Source organism: Tenebrio molitor, chromosome 2 (assembly GCF_963966145.1).
Source record: "Tenebrio molitor chromosome 2, icTenMoli1.1, whole genome shotgun sequence".
NCBI lineage: Eukaryota > Metazoa > Arthropoda > Insecta > Coleoptera > Tenebrionidae > Tenebrio > Tenebrio molitor.
Window position 1 is genome coordinate 28,384,906 of NC_091047.1, and position 23,814 is coordinate 28,408,719.

Consider the following 23,814-nt stretch of genomic DNA (forward strand, 5'->3'; position numbering starts at 1 on the left):
TCTTGTAAAGGATAGTTCGAAGTGCAAGTTGTGCAACGCAGATAAGTCTTTGTTCACCTCTTTGTCTGCTCATAAACATCTTTTGTCACCGTTTCCACGTTTCTACTTAAAAATTGTAGGTGGGTTTGTCATTGTTTTATCAGCCTGTGACGTTTTCAAAACTGGGAGTAATTTTTTATGATTATAACTGTAACTTTTATAATTTTCAAATGTGTACGACGCAATCGTAATGGGGGCGATATCGCCTTCAGTAGTGCAAAAACTGGTTTGTGACGGGTGAAAGATCCTCGGTATAATGTGATTTGCGACCCTCCAACGTTCAACTGTACGGGACAATGCAATATTCAGATTTTTAGGTGGCCAAGTACATATAGATTGAGCAAAGGATATCGACGATAAACACATTTTGAAAACTTCGTAAAAAATTATTTTAACTTCAAAGGACAGTAATTAATATACAGTGTATTTTTTTATGTAAAGCTCCAAAGCTATGTTAACACCATTACTCGGGGTGGCATTGCATTCACCATTTCATTTAATATCGTGCGATCGAAAACAAAAATTAATCGAATAAGTACAGTACTTATCCCATTATTTCTAGCAGTTATCGAGTTAAACTTACGTTTAAATAATTTATCGCAAAATTATATAATTACTTTAAACAATTCGTTCCTATTTTGAAAACCATTTTTTAAATAAAATATACGTAAATGGAACCGTTGACAAATAATAATAATAATAAATTTACGCCGCGCGTTTTCATAAATTTTGCTTTCCACAGCTGTCCGGTTTTTTTTTGTAATATCTAGTTGTTAAAGGTGGCTTTCCGGACTGTTTGTCACCCCATAACGCCCGGAGTCCGTTAAGGGTGTCCGTTATGAGCGGGAGCGGCCGTTATGAACGACTAAATAACTATAGCAACGTAGATCTAAACTTTATTTTTCAACTTTTTGACAATTGGTACATTGATTAATGTTTAATGTTACGGGACACACCTTGAATTAATCGAAATCCGTATGCCACTAGCAGATGTAGACGAGATCGAAGATGATGCTTCACAATTTTAACGCCACCACAACACACAGTTAACTGTCCGATAAATACAAAAATCATGTAATGTGATTGGTCACTTTCTAGCGTTTTTATAGCAACGCTTGATTTAACCGGCCGTTAAGTTATCGGACCGTTCCAGAAACCTGGCCTAAGTTTAATAAATTCGCCTTCTTTCATTTAAAGGATTATTTACACGAAAAGGCTGAACAAGAAGAAGATATGAAACATAAAAGAATACTGTTAACGGCCAGAGAGAAGCAGGGTATTGTTAATTATTGTTTGGAAAGAAGAGAATTAACTCCATTAACATAACCAAACTTTTCCTGTTGACATTTTTACAACTAGATTTTGTGTACAGGCAACTGAAAAGGTATGTCACCATAGGTACACTCCAAAAAAATCAAAAATTTGATAATGACAGTGCGGGAGTTTAATAAACGGATAGTATTTAAATGTGCGTTTGCAAATTATTAAAAAGATATATTATTTTATCTAATCCCGTGGAATAAATGACACTTATCCCACTCATTTGACTGGAATAAGGAACTTCATTACCGGACACATTTCATTACTCCACTCAGTGGGATAAGTGAGCTTCATTACACCACTCAGTGGGATAAGTAACTCATTATTCCACTGAGTGGTGTAATGAAACTGGTGGAAATAAATAATATTTACCTTTTTTTTTTAATTCGGGGCGGTCTTAGATAAAATTTTGTACATAACACGTGGGCTAAAGCATATTACAGGAAACTCGTGTGATTACAGATGAACTCGGGCTAAAGCCTGGATTATAGTGAACATAACAGAACCGTAGCCGGATCCGCTTTCCGTACCGTAAAGTTAAACTCTGTGCCAGGCAATGAAAGCTATTATAGTGACCGCAGACCGTGCCGCATCGTATTGTTACCGTACGAAATTTCGCCAACTTTTTGAACGCAACAGAACCGTAGCCGCATCCACTTTCCATACCGTAAAGTTAAACTCTGTGCCAGGCAATGAAAGCTATTATAGTGGCCGCAGACCGTGCCGCATCGTATTGTTACCGTATGAAAGTTCGCCAACATTTATCTTATATGGGACGGGTACCTACGAAAATGGCCTTGAGCGGTAACAAATAGCCAATCAGAATGCAGAATGTGAGAGTGGAGTGGCAGTGCCTATGACATATAATGAGTAATCTGTCCTATGGTGCCGACAGCACAGCCCACAGCCCGACAGTTGTTAAAGAAACAAAGGGTAAACTGTTTGACATCGGAAATTCCCGTCAAAATTTCTAACCTAGTAACCAGTAACCTATACCTATTAGTTATTTATTTAACGAGTTCGTGTGTAATTTTGGCTTTTTTTGGCATGAGTGGACCAGTTTAAAACTCGAGTGAAACGAGAGTTTTAAAGGTCCACGAGTGCCATAAAAAGCCAAAATTACACAAGAACGAGTTTAATACAACGTTTTTTTGTTCGACGAGCCCCTTAAAGGTTCCATATCGCTAAAAATCTTTAAAATTAGCTTGACGTTTCGTTTTGACAAGTTGTCAAATTTATCAAAATCCGTTCACACAGAAAAAAATTCTCAAATTCTGAGAGTGTCGAACAAAAATAGTAGTTTATTTAATGAGTTCGCGCGTAAATTGGGCCTTTTTTGGCACGAGTGGACCATTTTAAAACGCGAGTGTAACGAGCGTTTTAAAGGCCCACGAGTGCCAAAAAAGGCCCAATTTACACACGAACGAGTTGAATACAACGTTTTTTGGTTCGACGAGCCTCTTAAAAGCCCCAAATCGCTTAAAATCTTTAAAATTAGCTTGACGTTTCGTTTTGACAAGTTGTGACATTTATCAAAATCCATTCACAAAGGAGCAAATTCTCAAATTCTGACAGTGTTGAACCAAAAAATATTTTTATTGCCACGAGGTATATTTGTGGCTATAACAAATAACTAAAAAAGCAGGTTACTTTAATTTAACATGAGTCGTGGTAAAATTGTGGCAATATTGTTAGAATCTTATATTATTTACGTTTTTTTTTTAACTTTTATAGAACAACCAAACCTGGGCACATTGATTAATCTAGTTGCGCTCGTTCCGAAATCTTGCCTTCTCTCAAAATAAAATCTTACTTTTAACACTTATATCACTAAACTAAACTATATTTTGTACCTAATTTAGAATTTGTCATACTCTCGTGTCAAAAATGGATTACTTCCCTAGAATTTAGGGATCCAATCAGCTTTAATTAGGTTTTCATTTCCACAATGCAAGATGTTGTTTCTCCACAGTTGGGTTAAAATCAGAAACGTTTTTTGTTGAAGGGATGGCTTTATAATATGTATAATAATTTGTTATGGCCCTTTTCTCTCGCGCCAATAGAACCACCACAGTTCGTTTGAACTTTCCATTTAAAACTTTTTACAAAATGCACTTAAATAATTTTGCAATTGATTTGACAATGTCTATTTAAACAAATGAATAGTTTGAAAAATCAAAAAAAATAATAGATATCAACCGGGCAATATGAAAATAACTAGCGATTTAACCAACCTAACAACTGCAATTTTGATTTTGACAGTCCAAATGTTTTTTGAATGGACTTTATGCGAGAACAGGCATGGGACGAAATAGGAAGGACCTTATCTACTGAATATAACATTTTAGTGGGAACGCCTCATCAGCAACAATGACATACGGCAATTCTATATCTGTTCCTGGAAGTTTTTCACTTCCCAACATTTTTATTTGCTTTGCTAAATCTGTCAAATATTTACTGGTATTAAATAGGTATTACATAAATTATTATTATTATATTACTTTATGTCTTCTGGGATCTCTCTGGCTTCTCAACAAAATACGAATTGGAATAGCATAACCTACAATATTTAACATGAAATCTGTCAATACCTTAGGGGTACGGCAACGTTACGGGTCACTATAACTAGCAACGCATTTTTGCGGGGACGTTGCGATTGCGGGGAAGGGCACGGTTCGGGATACGGAAGCGTTCCGGTCACTATAATCTAAGCTTAACGCCCTCGTCATCTGCAATCTTCACACTCGAATCTTGTAATATTGCTTTTATCCCACTAATTGTGTAAATAACTAATACATACTCATGTCATAGCGTGAGGAAGTTCCTTAATATTGACACAGAACATAATATAAAAACACAAAAAAGTCAAAATGTGGAGGCGAGACGCCGGTAATTATGTTGATTAGCACTGCACTATTACACACTTGATAGTAATATCCGTAATATTTAGTAAATAATAAAAATATTATATTATATTAAATTAAAATACTTAACATAATTACATAATATTGCGGAATCTGGAAGAGTGCCCCGAATGCTTGCAGCGTTTCCACGTTGAATGGCAAGGGAAATCCTCTCGAAAAGGAATTTCTTTTAAATTAAATATTATTTAATTTATTAATGTGAAACCTTCTTACGAGAGATAGGTTAGAATTATGGTCAAAACTGAATGACATTAAAAATATATATTTGATAGGTACTATCAAGTAGACAAGTAGTCAAGTACAGTGGGAAACATTTCATTCTCCGTTTTTTTTTTTGCAACAGTGTACTAAGCCATCGAATACATTTCGGACATCAATTTCATGTCATTGTCATTAGTTGTAAAACACTCTTTACATTAATAACCCTATTTTTCAGTTGTCACTTTGACACAATGCAACACATCTGATGGCATGTTCAGATTCAGTTAATCTGACTTTACTTTGAAGAATTGAGAAAATAATTTTAATATGCCAGAAATTATGACAATAAAGCCTAGACTACATTTCATTTTTTAAATGACAGCAAATTTGACGTCCGAAATTTATTCGCTGGTACAGTACTTCTTCAGTGCAATACATATTTGACAGTAATTGAATAAGACTATTTCATGCGAAGAACGAGTCAACTGAAGCGAACGCATTTGTCATTGAGAATGACGTTCAGGTTTGTTTATTTTTCTTTTAAAGTAAAGTCACAACTGGATGCCACTGCTACTGATGAAAAATTAAATTTATTTGTGAAGGAATGCTGCATTGCTAACGTACAGTCGGTTGCAAAAAAATCGAGTACATCATAAAAATCCAGAGCACTGAATTTACCTATTTTTAAAACATGTAAATCAGGCTTTTCTGACTTTTAATGGCATGCTTTTTCAAACAGGTTATGTCTGACATAAAGAATGTCATTATGTCTGACGTAAGAAATGAAAAGTTTTGATATTTTGTTTGTCTCGGTAACATCAAAATTGACAACAAGAAGGATGAATTAAACCACGACCTGCTACATAGTCAGAGAGTCTATAGCGGCCTGGGCGTAGACCGAAAAATCTTATTGTTCTCATGATTCTGACGTTTGGGGTTGTTTTCGGGGGTTGCTGTTAGCAACTCACTGTCATGCTACCAAATACGTGACAACATCACGTGCATTGTGACGATTTTGACATGCAGTCTTCACCATGCATCTACATGATGCATGCACTTATACGTAGTTGTCCAGTGATAAAGATACTTTACTTTAATTATAATTACTTTCCAATCATTTCCACCACGAATGGCATGGATTAATTAAGCAAATATAATTCTTTTGTAATGGACCTATGTTTATCTGAACTGACCTGCTTAGGAAATTATTGTGATTAACATACTGGTAAAATAATATGTACTGCAAATCCAATAATTTTAGTATTTTTCTAGAAATAGGTTTACAACTAACGGAATTTGTTGTTGCTGCATTTACCGCAATATCAATTTTAGTATGATAAAAAAGCCAGTTCATAAACACTAACAGCAAAATACCAAAATCCAGAAACACCACACAGAACTAGCATCAACAAAATTAATACAATTTTTGTTATTAAAGGTATTGGGGGATTCAAAATGATTGTGGATAAGTATGGCAAATATGTACCTACGGAAATTTATGGGGCAACTGTGTGGGTGGGGTAGAATTGACATTTGTATGTCACTTCATTAGCGATTTTTTTGTATACCATTGCACATTGATTTGACAATTTTCAAAATTGCGCGACTATGAACTGTCAAAGAATTGACAACTCTATCCTACCCCCACAGTTGCCACATACACTTTCGAACATAATTACTATACTTATCCACAATCATTTTGACACTGCACTTTGACAATTTCACTACTGAATTCATCACATTCGTTTGTGAGGTTATGATTATTTAGTGACATTCCCCCCAGAAGTGGCGCCGTGGTGATCAGAGGCACTAAACCTTTGCCCAGGCAGATCTATAGAAAAATATGTTAATCATCAAGACGGCGGTGAATTAAACTATAGAAAATTTGTTTTTGCAATCGACTGTATACTTCTCAGTAAATCAAATATTAATGAAGAAAATTGATGTAATGTATTCTAGAAAGTAAGTTTAAAACATTAAGAGACATTTTTGGAGTTTGATTTATTTTTTTATTCTTCAATGTGGTCCTCATCACCATCAACACAACTTTTAATAACATCATAAAGTTGTTACCTTCCAAAAAAAAAAAAAAAATTCCGAACATTGGTTCTTTATAGCAGTCTAACCTATCGAAGCTATAAAAATAAAACCTAATGTCCAAAAAGTAATACCTGGACGATAATGACGGTAACAGGGAATAACCTGTTTTCAGTCTTTGTTCTATATTTCTATGGAAACTCTTTTGAGTGCAGTTCGAAAGATGAAGTTAACAATTTACAAACATCTAAACGAACTATTCATAGAACTACGGCGAGCGTCACTATCAACACATCAGTGGACGATTAAAAATTAATTGGGATTGAAGCCAAAACGTTGTAGAACAGTTTTGCAAGACCCAAATTGTTGCATAAGAATTTTTTCCATGTCACAAGTTATTTTAGTGTCATCTTTGCATACAATTGCGGCCACGGAATTTAAGCCGTCACTTTCATGTCAATTCAAAAAAAATTGATGTAGTCCATGCTTTATTGTCATTATGACTTTTGGATTTTGGAATTGACATCCAAAAATTTGTCAATGTCATACTTCATTCAAATAGTTGCGAACATGCTACCAATACCCCATTTCAATAAAACGCACATAATATCCCTGTTCCAAGATTGCACCAAATGAGGAAGCGCGTTTTCTTGTAAGTCAGTCAGCATTAAAATGACAGGTCTTGTAATAGTAGAAAGTGAGGTTACGAATATTTAAGGGCCAAAATTCCGTGACCGTAATTGTACATTTTAAGAAAGAGAACAAAACCGATAATCAATAAAAATATTATTTTGAAATATTCTGACAAGATAATTATTGATGCTATAATAACTTCGAAATTTTCTGAAAATCTATTTTTTTACGGTTAATTAAAGAATAACCAATCAGGTGACAATTTCAAATCTATTGCATGCAATATTTAAATTGCTATTGTTAAATTAAAGTTCCTGTGAAATTATTACAAAAAATTGTGATTATAATTGAAACTGTCACTAGATGACTGGGTTAGTTTACAGAAGAGAAATAAGTTAATCGTAATCAAATGCGAGATTAACTGAACACGTGACCAGATTGAACCAATCGAAGTTGCGGATTCATGGGTTAATCGCGCAATAAAATTTAATTCGAATTAAATATTTAATTCTTTTTCTACAGAGTGATCAAAAATTACTGAGTCTGTTGGCAATGAAACAATTGAAAAGTACTGGTGTTTTTTGTCTCGCAATTGGCACTGATCGGATTTTTTAGGTTGAGACGACATTAAAAACATTTTTGGTTATGCCGGTTATGTTTATGCTATTACAAAAATGATTCAGTCATTCTTGATCAAACCGTATAAACTGGCCCGTAATGTATGTACATATTAAAAAAAAATGTTTTCAAACATCCCAATGAACAATGCTTTAAATTATCATAAACTGTTGAATTTTGAAAAAAGAACAAGAACAGGTCGACTCTTAATTTCAATTTCACATTTACTGACATTTATTCACTAACATTTTTTTATACAGGGTGTTCCTTGTCAAATAATGACGTCATCATCTATTTTTTTAAATAGCAACCTATATTTATTCGTCATCATTTTGATAGGTCTTTTAACTTGACAGTATAAAAATTTTACCCCCTCACATTTAAAAAAATTTGTTGAAAATTAAAAAAATATTTTTATTATTTCCTGAAATTATTCTAACAGTTTTTACTCATTGTGCAACATGCGCGATGGCAGTTGGCCGTGTTGAAGACAGCGCAAAAGCGTGCCCTATTATTACATATTTCGTTTTGCGAACCCCCTTTTAAAAATACATCGTATTTTAAAGCAAACAAATTTTGAGGCCCCAAGTAATTTTTATGGGATGTCAGTGCAAGATATCGAAAATTCAGTGGAAAACAAAAACACTGCTGAAAAATATGATGTCCTATCCTATTCATGTTGTCATAACTGAAGCGTAACAAAATAATTATTTGCTTTAAGTTGGGTGTCTGGGTATGACCTGCACTATTTCTTTTTCATTATCTTATTGCAACAACACATTTTTTTCAAAGAAGTATTTGATTACGTTCTTATATGCAGGTTTATATTAATATAGGTAGATGTAATTTGCTATAACCTGTTTCAAATTGTTTCAAGACACGTATGTGCATTATTTTCACGAATAATCCATTAGGTAAGTAGATAATGTAAATTTTCTGGACCGATTCATCGTCATAGTAATAATCTCTTTAATCTGCTCCACTGCCAACGGACATGTTGCAAAATGATTGAAAATTGCCAGCCTGTTCGAATAATGTCATTCATTATTCAAAGTGACACTGTTTTGAAAAACATCTAGGATTTTTGCAAAAAGCTGATTTTGTGATACGACGGCGACAGATATGATTCCACCTGTCGGGTTACAAATAGAGCGGCACAACATTATTAAATATTTAAAAAAAAAAAAAAAGTGAACACCTTGGTCAAGGACAAAAAAAAACCAATAGGACAAGATTTACTTGGGTGTTTACGAAGACAAGGTACCATTCAAGAATTAACGATATTTTTTGTCAGACACAACATAATGAATTCAAACAAAACAATGACGTATATTTAACAAATACGACTGCTTGCTGAAATTTTCAACTAACTTAAAAAGTTACAAGTGATAATATTTTCTGTTAACTTTTTTGTTCACAATCTACAGTGTTGACCTATCCCCTACAGATTTAAAAAGGATTTATAAAATAATTGTCAATTTTCTATTAAATTATTCACAGCTCTCCGTGTTCATATTTTCAACTTACAATCCGAACTTTTTTTGTACTTGATAACTTTTTTGAATGTTTCAACTTAGATTTTTGTAAGAACAAAAAAACTAATATCAAGTTTTTTTGTGTCTACTGCTTCTATAAATTAAGCGACGATAACAGACAATTCTGTATTAATAAATTACAAATGAATACGATATTAGCGTTTTTAAAATGTGCAAAACACAATCATTACATTAACGAGTTGTTGATATAAAGTTATGATTACTCAAATGTGATACGATTATTTCAGATTATTTCATTTCGAAACTATGGGAACCCCCGGTTAACGATCACAGATTCGGATTTTTTATTACAACTCACACTGATGATCAAATGAATGCAATAAAATGACAATTATCGATTAGCTGCATTTGTTTGACTTAATCTGACATTTTCTCGTGTTCTCAGAAAAATTTAAAAATCCGCTCATTGCTTCACAACACCCGCTCCATTTACATCTCATCTGAACGATGATAATTGATATCCTTATCGAAATTACCGAGAATCAAATGAGTAATCTGTCCTTATTTCAATTCTGTTTTGTAACCTTGTCTCATCCCAGTGAGAGAATTTCAAAACGAGCGCCGGAACCACGCCCGCTTATTGGTTCTTCTCTCCAAACAAAGATTTTTATTAAGCAATCAAGTGCAAACTCTTGTTTTACAAATATAAACATGTAATCTAGTTCAATTTAAACATGAATATAAATCAGCAGATTAGCAGATCAATTTTTAAATTTTTATTTAACGTAAACTTGGACGACGTCTGCATTAAGGTCTTTATTAAATCCTTTTATGACTCAGGTCACAGCTAATCAATGATGTGTCAACAAATTTCCATCCCCATAACCTGTTGTAAATCACAGTCAAATGCAAACACACTTAGACTGTGAACTTGTGAAATTCTCTTTGGCACCTCAGACTTACCCAACAAGTCCTTCGACTGTGTCATCTATTGGAAGTACATGAATTCGCTTCCCGTACTTAACATCAGGGCAAGGCTGGATCCACACGACATCTGACAGACGGACTCTCAGGTTGTTCCTGACGATTCTGTTCATGCGTATCTTTTCGTCGGGGCAGCTCTCATCTGCCAGTACTATACAGACAGTTTCTTTCCTCCGTTTCCCCTTGAGAAGGACTGTGTCCCCTCGAAATAACTTGAGTTCGTCCATTTTGTCTTGTGAGAGGGCGACGACCGAGTTATCGTCGTTTGTGGCCTCCTCCACCAGGAGTCTGTTGGGGCGGTCCTTGCGGCGAAGGATCGCAGTGGCTAAATCATCAGGGCTAGACAGAAATAAATCGAATTATCGAATGTGAAAACTTGACGAGCAGAGGTGTTTGACAATCGGTGCGAAAAGATATTTGGAAATATTACTATTCCACCATGATGACATGTACAAAATATTTGTATTGGTGGTAAAGAAGATGCCGGCAAGCGGATACAGCGGACGGGACTCACATACCTCTTTCCTTCGGCCATAATTTAGGGTTTTTACAGTAAATGTTCAAAGGCTTACACTAAACAAAATTACAAAGAACTCGACTGCTAGTTTTACAAAAACCACCACAGATACACTCTAACGATCGTTAGTGAATGACGTAGCTCTTCACTATTTGCTTATTCAACAATTTGACAGAAGACAGCAACTAGAGCCGCACAAAAAGAGTCATTAAAAAAAGATGGATGGATATTTGCGACACGAGCGCCATCTTTTCAATCTTTAAATACGAAATAATGGGCCGCAAGTTTTCAAAATTTGCGATAAGAACAGATTTCCAAGAAAATTTAGCGGCCGTAATAATCGTGGATGTAAAGCAGATGTAGATTTTGTGAAAATGCGGCAGAAATTGCTCGCCTCAGTATTGCCCTCTATGAAAGTGGACTACAATTAAGGTCGCATGATAATGTTAACTTGATGTCAAAAAACTCCTAAGTCATAAATCAGATGATACGAGTGATTCCTGTAATGCAAAATTTGAACACGTGATGCAACAAATTCGCTGCGTTAATGTAAAAAACGAATCATTTATGCGAGCCGGACAAATAAAGTTGTTTTGGGAAAATTGCTGTAAATAGTTTCTTAAGTAAAAAAAAAATTAGGAGCCCCCTCTTGTGGCAAAGAGTCGAACATGTTTGACAATGTGATGAAAACATCACTTGTGTATTTTTATTGACAGTGCATTTCTGGAGTTTCAAAGACTTTTTAAATCAAAATAGAATGGTATTTTTATGGGAATATTCTTTCGGATAATCGAGAAATTTTATTGAAGCAATAGATCAAGCGAATCTCAAATTCGTACAATGGCTGGGATCAAAAGTAAGTAACAATATTAAAACGTGAGAAATCGATGTTCTTACTCATCAAACTCCTAATAATAATCATGATTCAAACAAAAAATGTTGCCCCCGATGCTACCTTAATTTAAATGCACGCATAATTGCCCCCTTTGCGATCAAACTTTAGAAAGATATTCAAACAATGGAAATTTACTCTGTATATTTGTAACAATTTACTAATATATCTTTTTTCATGGTCTTTTTCGTGCGTCGAATTAACAGCGTGAGTATTTCCGTACCGTCTTTTTCCCCGAAAATTGACAAAGTCCTGTTTTAGACTCGTCACATTAGCCTTCACCGGTTCTATAGGTATGACTATGATCATATTGGCATGTGGCCTTCCTCAATATAAGTAAGTGACTAGGACGCCGCTTACCAGTTTATATCGACGTATTTCAGGTTATGGTGGCCTTTTTTCGTTGTGTTATTTTACGTATTAGCACCTATCCCAACGCTGTTAGCGCGGAGGTACACAGAGCATCAGGGCTCGAGTAACTCTTGTCTGGAAACTGCTATATTTATCACAATGGGGCTAATTGTCAGTGCATTTGCCTTGCCCATTGTACTGGCGAGAGTGGCAGTCATACAGTGGGGAGCTTGTTACTTGACGTTGGCAGGCAACATTGTCATATTTATCACTCTCCTTGGATTCTTTCTTACATTCGATCAAGATGATTCAGATTATAATATGTGGTAGTGTGTCTCTGTATAATAAACCTGAAAATGTTGTACTCATAACTATTTTACTTATTTAAAATGTATGTAAGCTTAATATTTTGTAAAGCTAATAAATTAGATTACCCCACGCGGAAGACTATTTATTTGTAAAAAAAAAATTGAAAAAATATTTCCAATTTTTTTTTTTTAATTGTGACATGAAAAAGGAGTGAAAGGCTTGGCGAGAGATAATTACCACGTGAGCAAAAGAAGAAATAAATATATATTAGCAAGAAGAAGAAAGGTCTAATTTACAGTGTGAAAAAAACAGAAAAATTACTAATGAAAAAAATTAAATTTATGAATTAGAAATGAACATGATGAAAAGAAGAAATTAGAATATGTGTAAAGGAAAGATCAAAAGACAAGTTGCAGAATAAAAGTTAAAAAAATCGGAAAGAATACATCTAGGTATCGTTAAACGTAAAAGAAAGTGAAAATTATGTTAAAAAGAAATGGAAATTGTAGAAGATCAAGGATGATATAGGGAAATATCAAAAGTATAAAACACACTGTTGAAAGAATGAAGACAAAATCGAAGAGAGAGAAAAACGTAATAAACCACCACCATCGTTTCTAATAAATTTTAATTAAACAATTCAAATAAACATTAGTATGAATATGAAAATATGTAAGAAAGTGGTGCCTATAACACAGGTCTCCAAAACAAAACTTTTTAAGCGATGTTTTGATTTTGATAACTGATTTTGTATAACATTGGAGCCCTGATTATAAAAATACAATTCATTTTTTTGTATCACGTCAGGTTTTTTCACAATTAACAAAAAAAAAAATAAGCAATGTATTTAGGAAATTAAGATGTTTTTAATAATTCTTGGTTAATAATCTAACTAAATTTTTTATTCCTTATGAGAATGGCATCTTTAACGCTTTGTGAGGAAACTTCTTTTAATTGATTGCCTGCTGTATATTTTTTTTTGGGTACATCGCGCTGTAACATCCAGCAAAAGTCTACCATCATTGATAGGCTCCATCTTCCTTGATATCACCTCTCCATTTGTTTTATATCTTGGTCAAGACGTTCCCCTTGTTCCTCGCTGACAGCATCAAGATTTTTAGGAAAAAGATTTAAGTCCGAAAAGAGGAAATTCACTTTCAAACTCATATTACATCCCAAAATGTGAAAATTTTTAAACATGATTCTTACAATATTTTCGTAGTTTTCATCTTTGTGATTTCCAAGCAATTTTTCTACGACGTTCTTAAATGCCGTCCAGGCATTCCTTTCAACAACATTCATAGAATTTTGAAAATCATTACCTTTGTACAAAGGTCTTATTTGAGGTTCTAACCTCTTTTAATTTGGCATTGGAGCGATCTGGTAACTTTGTACATTAATACTTGAAACATTGTCCATTTTTATCAAGAGGCTTTACAAATTGCTTCATCAAACAGAGTTTGATATGCATTGGTGGTACCTAATACTACTTTTTTAGGATACAAATAAATTATTTTTTATTATTGCTTCCCGGTACAAGTCTAGTTCTTAAAGGCCACTTCTTTTGAGTCCAATGCTTGTCTCGTGCCCGGCAGTCCCACTCGCAAATAAAATAAGAAAATTTCGAATATCCATATTGTTGTCCGATATTACAATATCGAAATTTTGAAATTATTAATTCATTCTAGGTGAACATTTCACCTGTGTAATTATCTGCTTAAATAAACTAACCATTATGTTGAGGCAAACGAGAGATTGGTTTTATATCTTTTAGCGTACCTACTTCCACTTTCACATGAATCCTTCTATACTGAGGAAAAAACAAAACTTTTACAATTAAACAGAGTTATTGTTTCTAATGGATAATTTATTTTGTCGCAGACTAGACTTTATTATCGAAAATAAAATGTCAGCAGCAACATCTTACCGATCCAAGATCGTTATTTCGTGTTTTTCGTTTCCTGAACAGCAATACAATGTTCCCATTTTTTTCAAGAATTCAAAAAATTCCCATTTCGGACTTTTGAACTTTGACATTTGACACTTCTTATCAGCGCCACCTGTCGCGAATAGCGAATAATTGTACTACGCGTCTTGATAACTTCATGACAGATGGCAACATGCAACATGTCAAATCACGTGAAACCCCACTATAGATCAGCTGTCTTGTGGGGAGTGGTTGTGTTTAGCAAGGGTAGTTTTCCCTTTTTGTGAGGTGTAAACACAGTAAGTAAATAGTATTAATTGACCTCTATAAATAGAACTTCATTTCATTAATTTTTTCACATTATCAATACACCGAAGGCCACAGCACCCTCGCTACACTCGTTTAAATTCCATAGTATTGTCACCACCCTTACAACCCTCCCATATTAATGACTTACGCGGCTCGTTTAACGAAATTAGTCGTCCGCTTCGACGAATTCGTGTTTTTCGAATGATTGGTCATTCGCGTAGCAACCCTCGCCCCGTTTTGTACCCCTTGATTATTTTTCATTTTGGGGGTTGCTCTGTTAGAATCCAATAGAAACAGCAGTTTTCCAATAAGAAATCGTCAAAAATGTCGTTTTCTCGGTGGAAATGATGTTGAGCTAAATTAAAGTCACATGACAAATTGTGATGTGTGATGGGAGCAATGTTATTAGGTTTTTGTGTATTGAACTGTGCAAAATTAAGGTAATAGGGATGAGGTTCTTCTCAAAGAGGTCAGTTGAACTATTATCGTTGCTTAGTCAATATGTTAATGCTCTTTTCAGCGGAAAAGATTTATCACCGAAAGCGTCAGACAGTGCCAGTGCCGAATACACCGGTCAAATGACAGAATATTGGTTGATATCCGCCCCTGGCGACAAGACGTGCCAGCAGACATGGGAAACTATGAACAATCTCACAAGCAAACAGAATTCATTGTCAGTGAATTACAAATTTCACATTCCAGATCTGAAGGTGAGTCACATCAAATCCACTAATTGTTACTAATTCAGCTGTTGGCAGGTGGGCACTTTGGATCAGCTCGTCGGTCTATCAGACGACTTGGGAAAACTGGACGCCTTTGTCGAGCAGGTCACTCGTAAAGTCTCCAGTTACTTGGGGGAGGTACTCGAGGATCAGAGAGACAAACTGCAGGAAAATTTGATGGCAAATAACAGTACGTTCTGTCCATAACGTTAAATCGGAATGGTGGTGAAATGTTTCTTGTTAACAAAAGCGCATGTTTTTGTTACAGTAATTTTACCAAATTTACCATTTTTTTTGACTCCAGTTGTACATAAATTCTCAATTGGAAGTTTTCATGTATGCCCAAAGCTGCAGGTTGCAAAGCAACATGCAGCTTTATTGCATAGTTGTTGCACTCAAACATGGCTTAGTGGAATCTCCTAGTTTCAATGCATGCACTAGATCATGTTAGAGTGCAACGAAGTGAATAGTTATCGGGACCATGCACAGCATAATACTTATTGGTTATTGACATGAATGAGGAATAATGTATTATGCATACGTTGGCATGCCTAAACTGACAACAAAATAACCACAGACACACGAGCATGTCTCTTAATTTTTTCAGTCTTAACACTAACAAATTCATATCATTGTCGGTACAGTAAACACCGCTTTAACAACTTTTAACCCTTGCTTGCCATCGATTAATTTATCTTCCCCAAACTTTTGCTAGTTCGTAATCGCCCCCCATCTAGAACCTCCATGTTTGCTACAATTCTTTATTCGTCTGTCCCCTTCTAACACAAGAAATACATCAGCCACACTAACCAAATTAACTTGTCCAAGATGTTTTTTCTAACAAGTTTAAAATTTTTTTAAGCAAATCCTGTTTCAGAAAATAATATGCAGTGACATTTAGCAACGCAAGAACTTTTAACTATTTTTGCTGAAGTTTTTCAGATTTTTTTTATCGTAAAGTGAACAATTGTGAATTGTCTGAAATAGAAAAATAACTTAACTCTCAAAAAAAAAAAAACAATTGAAAGGTGAATTTTGCAAGCCCAAGAGCACTAATATTTCTTTGAGTGTTGTGTTAGTTTGAAAATTTTTGAAGGACATTCAGACCTAGAAAAATAGTGCAAAGCAGTGATAGGCGCGGCCCGTCTTCGTCCCCCTTCGGCTCTGTCTTCGGTTAGCGGTTTTTGAAGTGTTGGAGCGCCAGTTTACTGTACCACACGTTCAAAAAGAAATTTCTAGAAGTCGGGTAGTAGAAGGGGGTATATGGCTTGTGCTTGTTTGGCTGTGCTTGTGACGGTTGTTTGGTGGTGGGGGCAGGTGGGCGACCGCCCGAGGATGAAGGCGGTGGTGGGTCTGAAGACAGGGACTCGGAAAGCTCCTCCGGCGTATACGTGACGCCCTTGCAGTCGCCTGCGGACAGTGCGAGCTCCACTCCTGACCAAACCCCAACCGACATGTTCCTACTACCCCTAGGGCCAGGTCAGTGGCCGGACCAGCTTGATGCACACCAGCTTCTCACGCCAGTTTCATTCTGTTATTTTGGTTGTTTGTTTAATGGCAATGCAGTGCGTTCATGCTCTTGTTCTCCTATGACCAAAAAAAAAATGTTTTTCCAAAAAAAAAAAAAACTACACAGATCACTCCCTGGCTTCCATTCGTAGAAGTGTGTGGTATTGTTTTATCATGTTCGCTTGTGGCACTATTTTGACAGAGGAACTCTTACAGAAACTAATTCGTAATGTAACGTAGATTATAATTCGAAATGAGAACAAGACGGTTTAATAAGTACTTGTTTTCTTTGGTAAATTATCAAGTCCGTATATATCGGTATAAATCTTCTCAGTATTTCTTAAAGGAAGTTACAGATATTGGAGATAAAAAGCTCAAAAGTAAAGTTTTAGAATGCAATTGACAAAAGTGTTTGTAGTTTTATTAACTATTTTAGGAACTACAAATCTTTAATTTGGGAAATGTACAGTTAAGGAATGTAGCGAGTTAACGGAGGATCACTAGGAAAATTTTGTGGGCTAACAAAAATTTAAAGAAGGAAAGTACGATCGAAAAAATGGAATTATCCACATAACTGTCATTGTTCAGTTAATAGCGTTATATAAATATTTCTCTAATTGACGTCAAGTTTTTCTGTTAGAGATTAAAGGACTTGGATATATGTTGAAACTAGGGCTGCCAACTGAACCATAATGGTCATGGCCGACCGCTATGTACAATATTATTATTTCAATCGATTTTAGCAGTTCTAGTAACCCTCGTATATGGTACCATTCTTTCATATTTGTTAATTCGTAAACTCTCCTTATTTTCATCAACTTTAGAAGAATATGCATTTAAAATCTTAAGAGGATAACTTTTAACAAGTAAAAATACCCCTTGCCAAGGTCTTGGTGACTATTTTGTGAACCTAATTAAAAGTTATATACTTTGACCCACTTTTATTGTAGAAATCAATCTATGGATTGACTCATTTTTCATAGCTAACACAGACCCGGGAAAATTTTAATTCATGTGTGCCCCCCAACGGGTCAGTCACATGTCCGGACTCACTTTTTTTGTTGGGGGCTCTAAGGGTGGGTTCGGGGTGGGCGCCAGGCAACTAAATGATGGAGTCACTTGTGCCCTTGCTCAGTTGCGGGAACAAGGGCTTCGAGTTCCCGACACAATTATTAAAAGAAAAACAGATTTGAATGGAAATTAATGTCGCGCTCTTTAATGAGAAAAGTTGGAAATCTTTCCCTTTTCTGTTCGTGGACCCTTGGCGAGGTGTCGACTCCTGATGGTGGGTGGTCGATCTGGGTTCTTGCAGCGTGACGATTGTTACAGGAGACTGAAGCGGGAATTTTCCGTGGACCGGAACAAGCGGAATTCGGTAGATTCGGCAATTTCGGCGACACCAGCGGAACTGGCGAGAACGGCAAAAACAGCAAAACCTCGGCAACTCCGAAAATCTTCGAAAACTCCGGCAACTCGGCAAATCCGAAAAACTTCAGCAACCTCGGAAAAACTTCGTTAACTTCAAAAAAAACTTCGGTAGCTCGAAAAACCCCTTTAGTAACGAGAATGAGAACGATTCGATAATTACCTCTCTGCTTGAAAGGGGCGATCTGTCGATAACCTCCGATCGAGGTCGAGGATGACAATACGGTAGTCCCTTCGGAGACGGTAGTGGGTAAAGGTAAAAAGGGCGACCTGACGATAACCTTGGGAGACGGTAATCGGTATTGAAATTTTTCGGTGCAACCACGGCACGCCTGGTCCGCTTCGCGGTCACCAACGCCAAGATGTCGTTTCCGCCTCGTACAGTTTTTTCGCAACCCCCGGTAATTTTCAGTTGTGCGTGGCGCGACACGATCGGCACTTATTCCCCTTCCCAATAAGGCATTCCGATTTTCGAATGCAGAGCGCATCGAATGAAGGCATTTCCGCGGTACTACTCGTGCGCTCTGACTTGTCAGAAGAACTATTATGGCGCCCCGGTTTGTTTACCTTTTCGGTTTCCGCCAACGGGGAAAATTACAAATGGTTTTCGGTAAAGTGCCGATAAGTTCTCGCGTTTGTTGCGTCAGGCGGTAATCGTTGGTCTTCAGAGGGTCGAGAAGATAGAAAAGGAAACACATTGCGTAACGTTACCCGTAGCTGACAAAAGATAGAGCGAGAGAAGAAGAAGAAAAAGAAGGGGAAAATGGGGTAGGAGAAAAATATGGACCGCAGCTAGACGATCCAAAGACGTGAGGCCGTCTTAGCCTGAAATTGTGGGACGAAAACGTGTTCCTCCAGCCGCCCCGTGGCTGGCACAGTGTAACTGAAAATTTGAATCTGTTGACCGCAATCAACCGGAATGGAGTGAGCGACCCAAAATGTCACGGAAGGTGGGTGCGTCGCGTCGGAACGAGACGTCGTCGTTGCTTTTTTTATACTCCTATGCTAACTCCGGGTGGTCAAGTAGCAATGTTACAGTCCCGCAAGCGCTTGTAGAACCTCTCGGGCCTTCTACACCGGCCGAAATGAATTCGTGGCGTTTTGTAGTGCTATACATGTTATGTTAATACGATAGTTGACGGTGAAAAACAAAAGTAGAGTCGTAGATCGATTCCTACAGTAACTGTCATCAGTCGTTAAAATGAAAGTAGGACTCACCCGTCAATAATGTTTGCGAATTACCTTAATTATAACCCATTCACAAAACTCCCGACATTTTTGACATTTCGAGCTTCCCAAAATGATATAATTAATGATAATCTTTTGAAATTTGGGTCGGTAATAGAATGATTAAGTCCTATGTACAGCCAATTAAAATATTAGGTGGTCAGTACTTATGAAATAAACTAAGAAATTACATTTAAAAGTGCAAATGTCACTGGAGTGACGCGGCCACCTAAAAGTGCACGATTTTTTTCACATTAATAATGTTACATAGGTATTATATTTCTTCAAAACTAACTTTAGAATCTTGACTTTTTTAAACAAAGCATACAGTTGCCACATACATTTTCGTACATAGTTGCCATACTTATCCACAATCCTCAATTGGTTCTTCTAGAACTGTTGGGCAAACAAACATCATTATCATTATTATTATCATTTTGAATCACCCAATATTATAAACGATAATTTTTCGTTTGTATCTTTATTTTGTCTAATTTACATCGAAAATCGAAAGCCATCAGACAACAAATGAAGAATGAATCTCGTTTACTCCTAATTTCCCGTCCTAGAGATTTGTTTTCCTGATAACTTCGGAAATGATGTTCTAATCTGTAAACCAATTCACCTCCTAGGAAAATGTTTCAACTTGAGGGAATAAGAATTTAGAAGTTAGTGCAAAGAGAATTATGTACAAACATTTAGTTTCGTAATAAATTTGAAATATACAGTTGCAATCAAAACGAAAAAAAATTTAATAAGTATAAGTAACTATTAAGAATTTATTTATAAAAACATAATTGCGATATTAGTCTCGTAAAACATTTATGTCCAGAAAATTATTTAAAGGTAACTGATTTCTATTCGAAGAGTTCTTAAGATTCTGTGATTACCTACATCGCATTTCAGATAAGAACAATATAATGTAAAGAAAATTGTGTTCTTACTTCTGCTCTTGCAGTTCTATAACTTTTGTATGGCATTTTTTCTCCAAAAACTCATAGAGGTTTATAACAGTAAAAAAAATGAAATCAAATAATTCAAATTAGTGCTTAATATTCTACATATATTACGTAATAAAAGCTTTTAATAATAAATAACATTCAAATTATGAACATTTATTTTTTATTGACAGAGATAAATTTGTAAGTTATTGTTTTTCTACTACTACTGTAGGCTTATAACTACCTATCTAGAAATAGAGGGTATCAGTATTAAGTTAATAGATAGATAATAGGGCTTGCTCTTTGTATTAATGGTCTTGTAAAATCGTTAATTAATAACGTAGATAAACACAACACAACATCAGAACAAATCTTTACTGCACTTTTATTAGGATTATGACAAGCATTATTATATTTTTTCTTCGTCATGTGGCGAAACAAGTGCATTTGATCGATTTCATAGTGAAACATTTATTTACACAAGTGGCAACCTCGCTACAATATTTATCAACATACGCATATTACCTCCATCGATTAACTTCTAATGATTGATTGACGTTTGTCCATAAATATTTTGTATTGTTCCTTTTTTTATTGTTTAAAATTAGGAAACTAATTAAATTTAAATATTACCGACGTGACACTATTATTATTATACACTTTTAATTCTTAAAAACAAAAATTAAGTAATGTAAATAAATAAAAAAGACGCTTGACTTTCTCTTCTGTATAAATAATGTTTGTTTTATTTTGGAAGATAGAATTATTTTGAGAGCACCGAAAGTGGAATAGATGTTTTGTATCATTTCGCTGTATATTATTTGCTGCGACAGTTATCATTTGCACACTTCGCGCGTCCGTCTCGGTCGTTTTTCAGGAGATGTAAGAGTTTTCTCTAGATTATTAAAAAACTATTTCTGTCGACAATTGTTGGATGTTATGTTGTACCGTTCACGGCTAAAAGCGTTTATTGTGTATCTCTCTTGTCTCCTTTTAGCCGATTTGCCAAGTTACATCACGCGTTTCCAATGGGACATCGCCAAATATCCCATCAAACAGTCCCTCCGTAACATCGCTGACATAATCAGCAAACAGGTCGGTCAGATCGACGCCGATTTAAAAACCAAATCGACAGCTTACAACAACCTGAAAGGCAACTTGCAGAACTTGGAGAAGAAGCAAACGTAAGATAATTATCCTATCAGAGTTGTAACGTTCTAATCGACATTGCCGCAGCGGGAGCTTGTTGACTCGCAACCTGGCCGATCTAGTGAAAAAGGAGCACTTTATACTGGACTCGGAGTATCTGACAACGTTGCTCGTCATCGTCCCAAAGTAATGAAACAGATTGTCGCGGTTGTGAGATCCGTCCCAAGTCGACTCGACCACTGTTCACCAAACTTGCAGATCTAATGGACAGTTTCATCTAAGTACTTTTCTCGCAAGTTTGGTGAATTTTGGGATTAATGTCTCAGTCGAGCTGACCTGGAGTGGCTCACCGACGAACTCACTCAAACCACGTCTTCTAGGGCATCGTTCAACGACTGGCAGGCAAACTACGAGAAAATAACAGACATGATAGTGCCTCGTTCGAGCCAGCTCATCACTCAAGATCACGAGTACGGTCTCTTCACCGTTTCTCTGTTCAAGAAGGTGGTCGAGGAATTCAAACTGCACGCTCGCGAGAGGAAGTTCGTCGTTCGCGACTTCACCTACAACGAGGAAGAACTGGCGGCAGGAAAGAACGAGATCACCAAGCTCGTCACCGACAAAAAGAAGCAGTTTGTTAGTTGGTCTCGACTGTACTAAAGTACACTTTGGTAACTTGCGGATGGTTTTAGGGTCCGCTGGTGAGATGGCTCAAAGTTAATTTTAGTGAGTGTTTCTGTGCCTGGATTCACGTCAAAGCCTTAAGAGTTTTTGTCGAATCCGTTCTAAGGTGAGTGATTGGTTTTTAACCGCAATTTTATCAACTGAAAGTCTGCAGATACGGTCTACCTGTCAATTTCCAAGCTATTCTTCTCCATCCTCACAAGAAGACGATGAAGCGTCTGAGGGATGTTTTAAATCAGCTCTACGGTCACTTAGATAGTAGCGCCGCACTTTCTGGAGGCAATACTGATGTAAGTTGTCTTGCAAAATGACGTTTTGATGAGTGTGTAAATTTTGAATTGATGCAAAATTTCAACATAAAACTCATCCACTATAGAACTAGATTGTCAGAGTGCCGTTAGGTTGGCACTAACAATAAAGTTACTAGCCACGCCAATGGGTTTTTTATTTTGGTGGCCATTTGAAACAAATGAAAATTCCAAATTTTGACAAATCCCTGACGTCATTTGATTTTGAACGAATTTTTTCTTTCGTTTTTCATTTTACCAATATTTGTTGTAAATAAAAATAATTTCTTGGGTTGGTAATGTGAAACACTTCTCTGAGTTTGATTATTATTAATGGTCTTATAACCTCTTATTTCATATTTTGTTACAAATGATGTTTAATCAATAATCATGCATTAAATTTATTGAATACATTTATCATTTATGGTAGAGTCGCTAAAAATTTAGCCGGCCTTGAAATTGATGATTCAAGTCCACAATATCATCATGTGTTAGCTTATGTTGACATTTATCATATGACTGTTCAGCTCATGGATTGCGTTTAGAAATGAGCGAGGACATTCAAATTTGACATTTCTTTTTTTTTTCAACAATACAACATTTTAAATATTAATGATTCTTCCTTTCCTTCCTTTGAGTAATATATTGTATTTATTCTGTCACTTGTTCTGTTAGTTAACATCACTGGAGTTTTTAATCTTTCTTTTTTTTTTCTAGAGCGTCGACATTCCAGGTTTAGGTTTTGGCCAATCGGAGTATTACCCGTACGTATATTATAAAATAAATGTGGACATGATTGAGTCAACAAAAGTTTAAATTCCATTACCAGATATTCACTAGATTATTTTGTTAGAATTAATCATTCTAAATTTTTGTTTTTTTTTCTGAAATAGTACCCTGTGTACAAATTATTGTCGAAGCGCATCTATATTAAATAAGTAGGGCTGTTTAAATAATATATGTACATGTAAAAAGAAAAAATAAATTTTATATGCAATTTGTGCAATATTGGGTCACAGCTTATTAGGATTTGACAATATTAGATTTTAAAATGAGATTTGTAATTCCTGATCAGGACTTTTGTTTTATCTGTAAATGTCAGGAACAGTATTGAGTTCATTGTAAATAATGTGTAAATAATAATACCGAGATTTGGTTCTAAGCTCATTTTTATTAAGTAATATTCCGAACTGTATTATAGGTTCCAATTTTAATTTAATGTCTGTTAATATAGATGTACTAGAGGTGTTAAGAGGTTCATTGTTCAACTGTAAATTTGTTAGACGATTAAACTATTTCATTACATCAGAATT

At 35.5% G+C, this 23,814-nt stretch overlaps 3 protein-coding genes across 5 annotated transcripts in view; 2 read left to right on the forward strand and 1 right to left on the reverse strand.

Moving 5' to 3' along the window:
- Window positions 1-12,930, reverse strand: part of LOC138123661 (transitional endoplasmic reticulum ATPase TER94) — a 34,831-nt gene extending 21,901 nt beyond the window's left edge. The window contains exons 1-3 of the mRNA XM_069038439.1: window positions 12,920-12,930; window positions 10,771-10,870; window positions 10,232-10,591 (exon numbers count right to left, since the gene is read on the reverse strand). Of these exons, the coding sequence (XP_068894540.1) occupies window positions 10,232-10,591; window positions 10,771-10,787 (377 nt within the window). The 5' untranslated portion in view covers window positions 10,788-10,870; window positions 12,920-12,930. The remainder of the gene's footprint in view (window positions 1-10,231; window positions 10,592-10,770; window positions 10,871-12,919) is intronic.
- LOC138123667 (leptin receptor gene-related protein) lies at window positions 11,796-12,452 on the forward strand. Its single transcript, XM_069038447.1, has 3 exons — window positions 11,796-11,868; window positions 11,923-11,997; window positions 12,045-12,452. The coding sequence occupies exons 2-3, from the start codon at window positions 11,957-11,959 to the stop codon at window positions 12,340-12,342; spliced, it is 339 nt and encodes a 112-aa protein (XP_068894548.1). The 5' UTR covers window positions 11,796-11,868; window positions 11,923-11,956; the 3' UTR covers window positions 12,343-12,452.
- Window positions 12,931-14,392: 1,462 nt separating the features above from the next.
- Vha44 (V-type proton ATPase subunit Vha44) lies at window positions 14,393-23,806 on the forward strand. 3 transcript variants are annotated; one of them, XM_069038442.1, is made up of 10 exons: window positions 14,393-14,547; window positions 15,078-15,267; window positions 15,316-15,469; window positions 16,597-16,758; window positions 21,379-21,565; window positions 21,618-21,716; window positions 21,911-22,166; window positions 22,223-22,320; window positions 22,369-22,504; window positions 23,219-23,806. In XM_069038442.1, the coding sequence occupies exons 2-10, from the start codon at window positions 15,136-15,138 to the stop codon at window positions 23,315-23,317; spliced, it is 1,323 nt and encodes a 440-aa protein (XP_068894543.1). In that variant the 5' UTR covers window positions 14,393-14,547; window positions 15,078-15,135; the 3' UTR covers window positions 23,318-23,806. The 3 variants fall into 3 exon arrangements, with proteins under 3 accessions (XP_068894543.1, XP_068894542.1, XP_068894544.1); XM_069038441.1 differs by lacking the exon at window positions 14,393-14,547 and adding an exon at window positions 14,838-15,026; XM_069038443.1 differs by lacking the exons at window positions 14,393-14,547; window positions 16,597-16,758 and adding an exon at window positions 14,859-15,026.
- The last annotated feature ends 8 nt before the right edge of the window (window positions 23,807-23,814 follow it).

Bases quoted from the DNA above. Each gene is read 5' to 3' on its own strand.
- LOC138123667 (XM_069038447.1), top strand. From the start codon at position 11,957: ATGACTATGATCATATTGGCATGTGGCCTTCCTCAATATAA. The intron at 11,998-12,044 runs GTAAGTGACTAG...GACGTATTTCAG, and splicing joins TGTGGCCTTCCTCAATATAA to GTTATGGTGGCCTTTTTTCG.
- Vha44 (XM_069038441.1), top strand. From the start codon at position 14,941: ATGTGTGATGGGAGCAATGTTATTAGGTTTTTGTGTATTGAACTGTGC. The intron at 21,717-21,910 runs GTAATGAAACAG...CACGTCTTCTAG, and splicing joins TTGCTCGTCATCGTCCCAAA to GGCATCGTTCAACGACTGGC. The intron at 22,167-22,222 runs GTTAGTTGGTCT...GGATGGTTTTAG, and splicing joins CCGACAAAAAGAAGCAGTTT to GGTCCGCTGGTGAGATGGCT.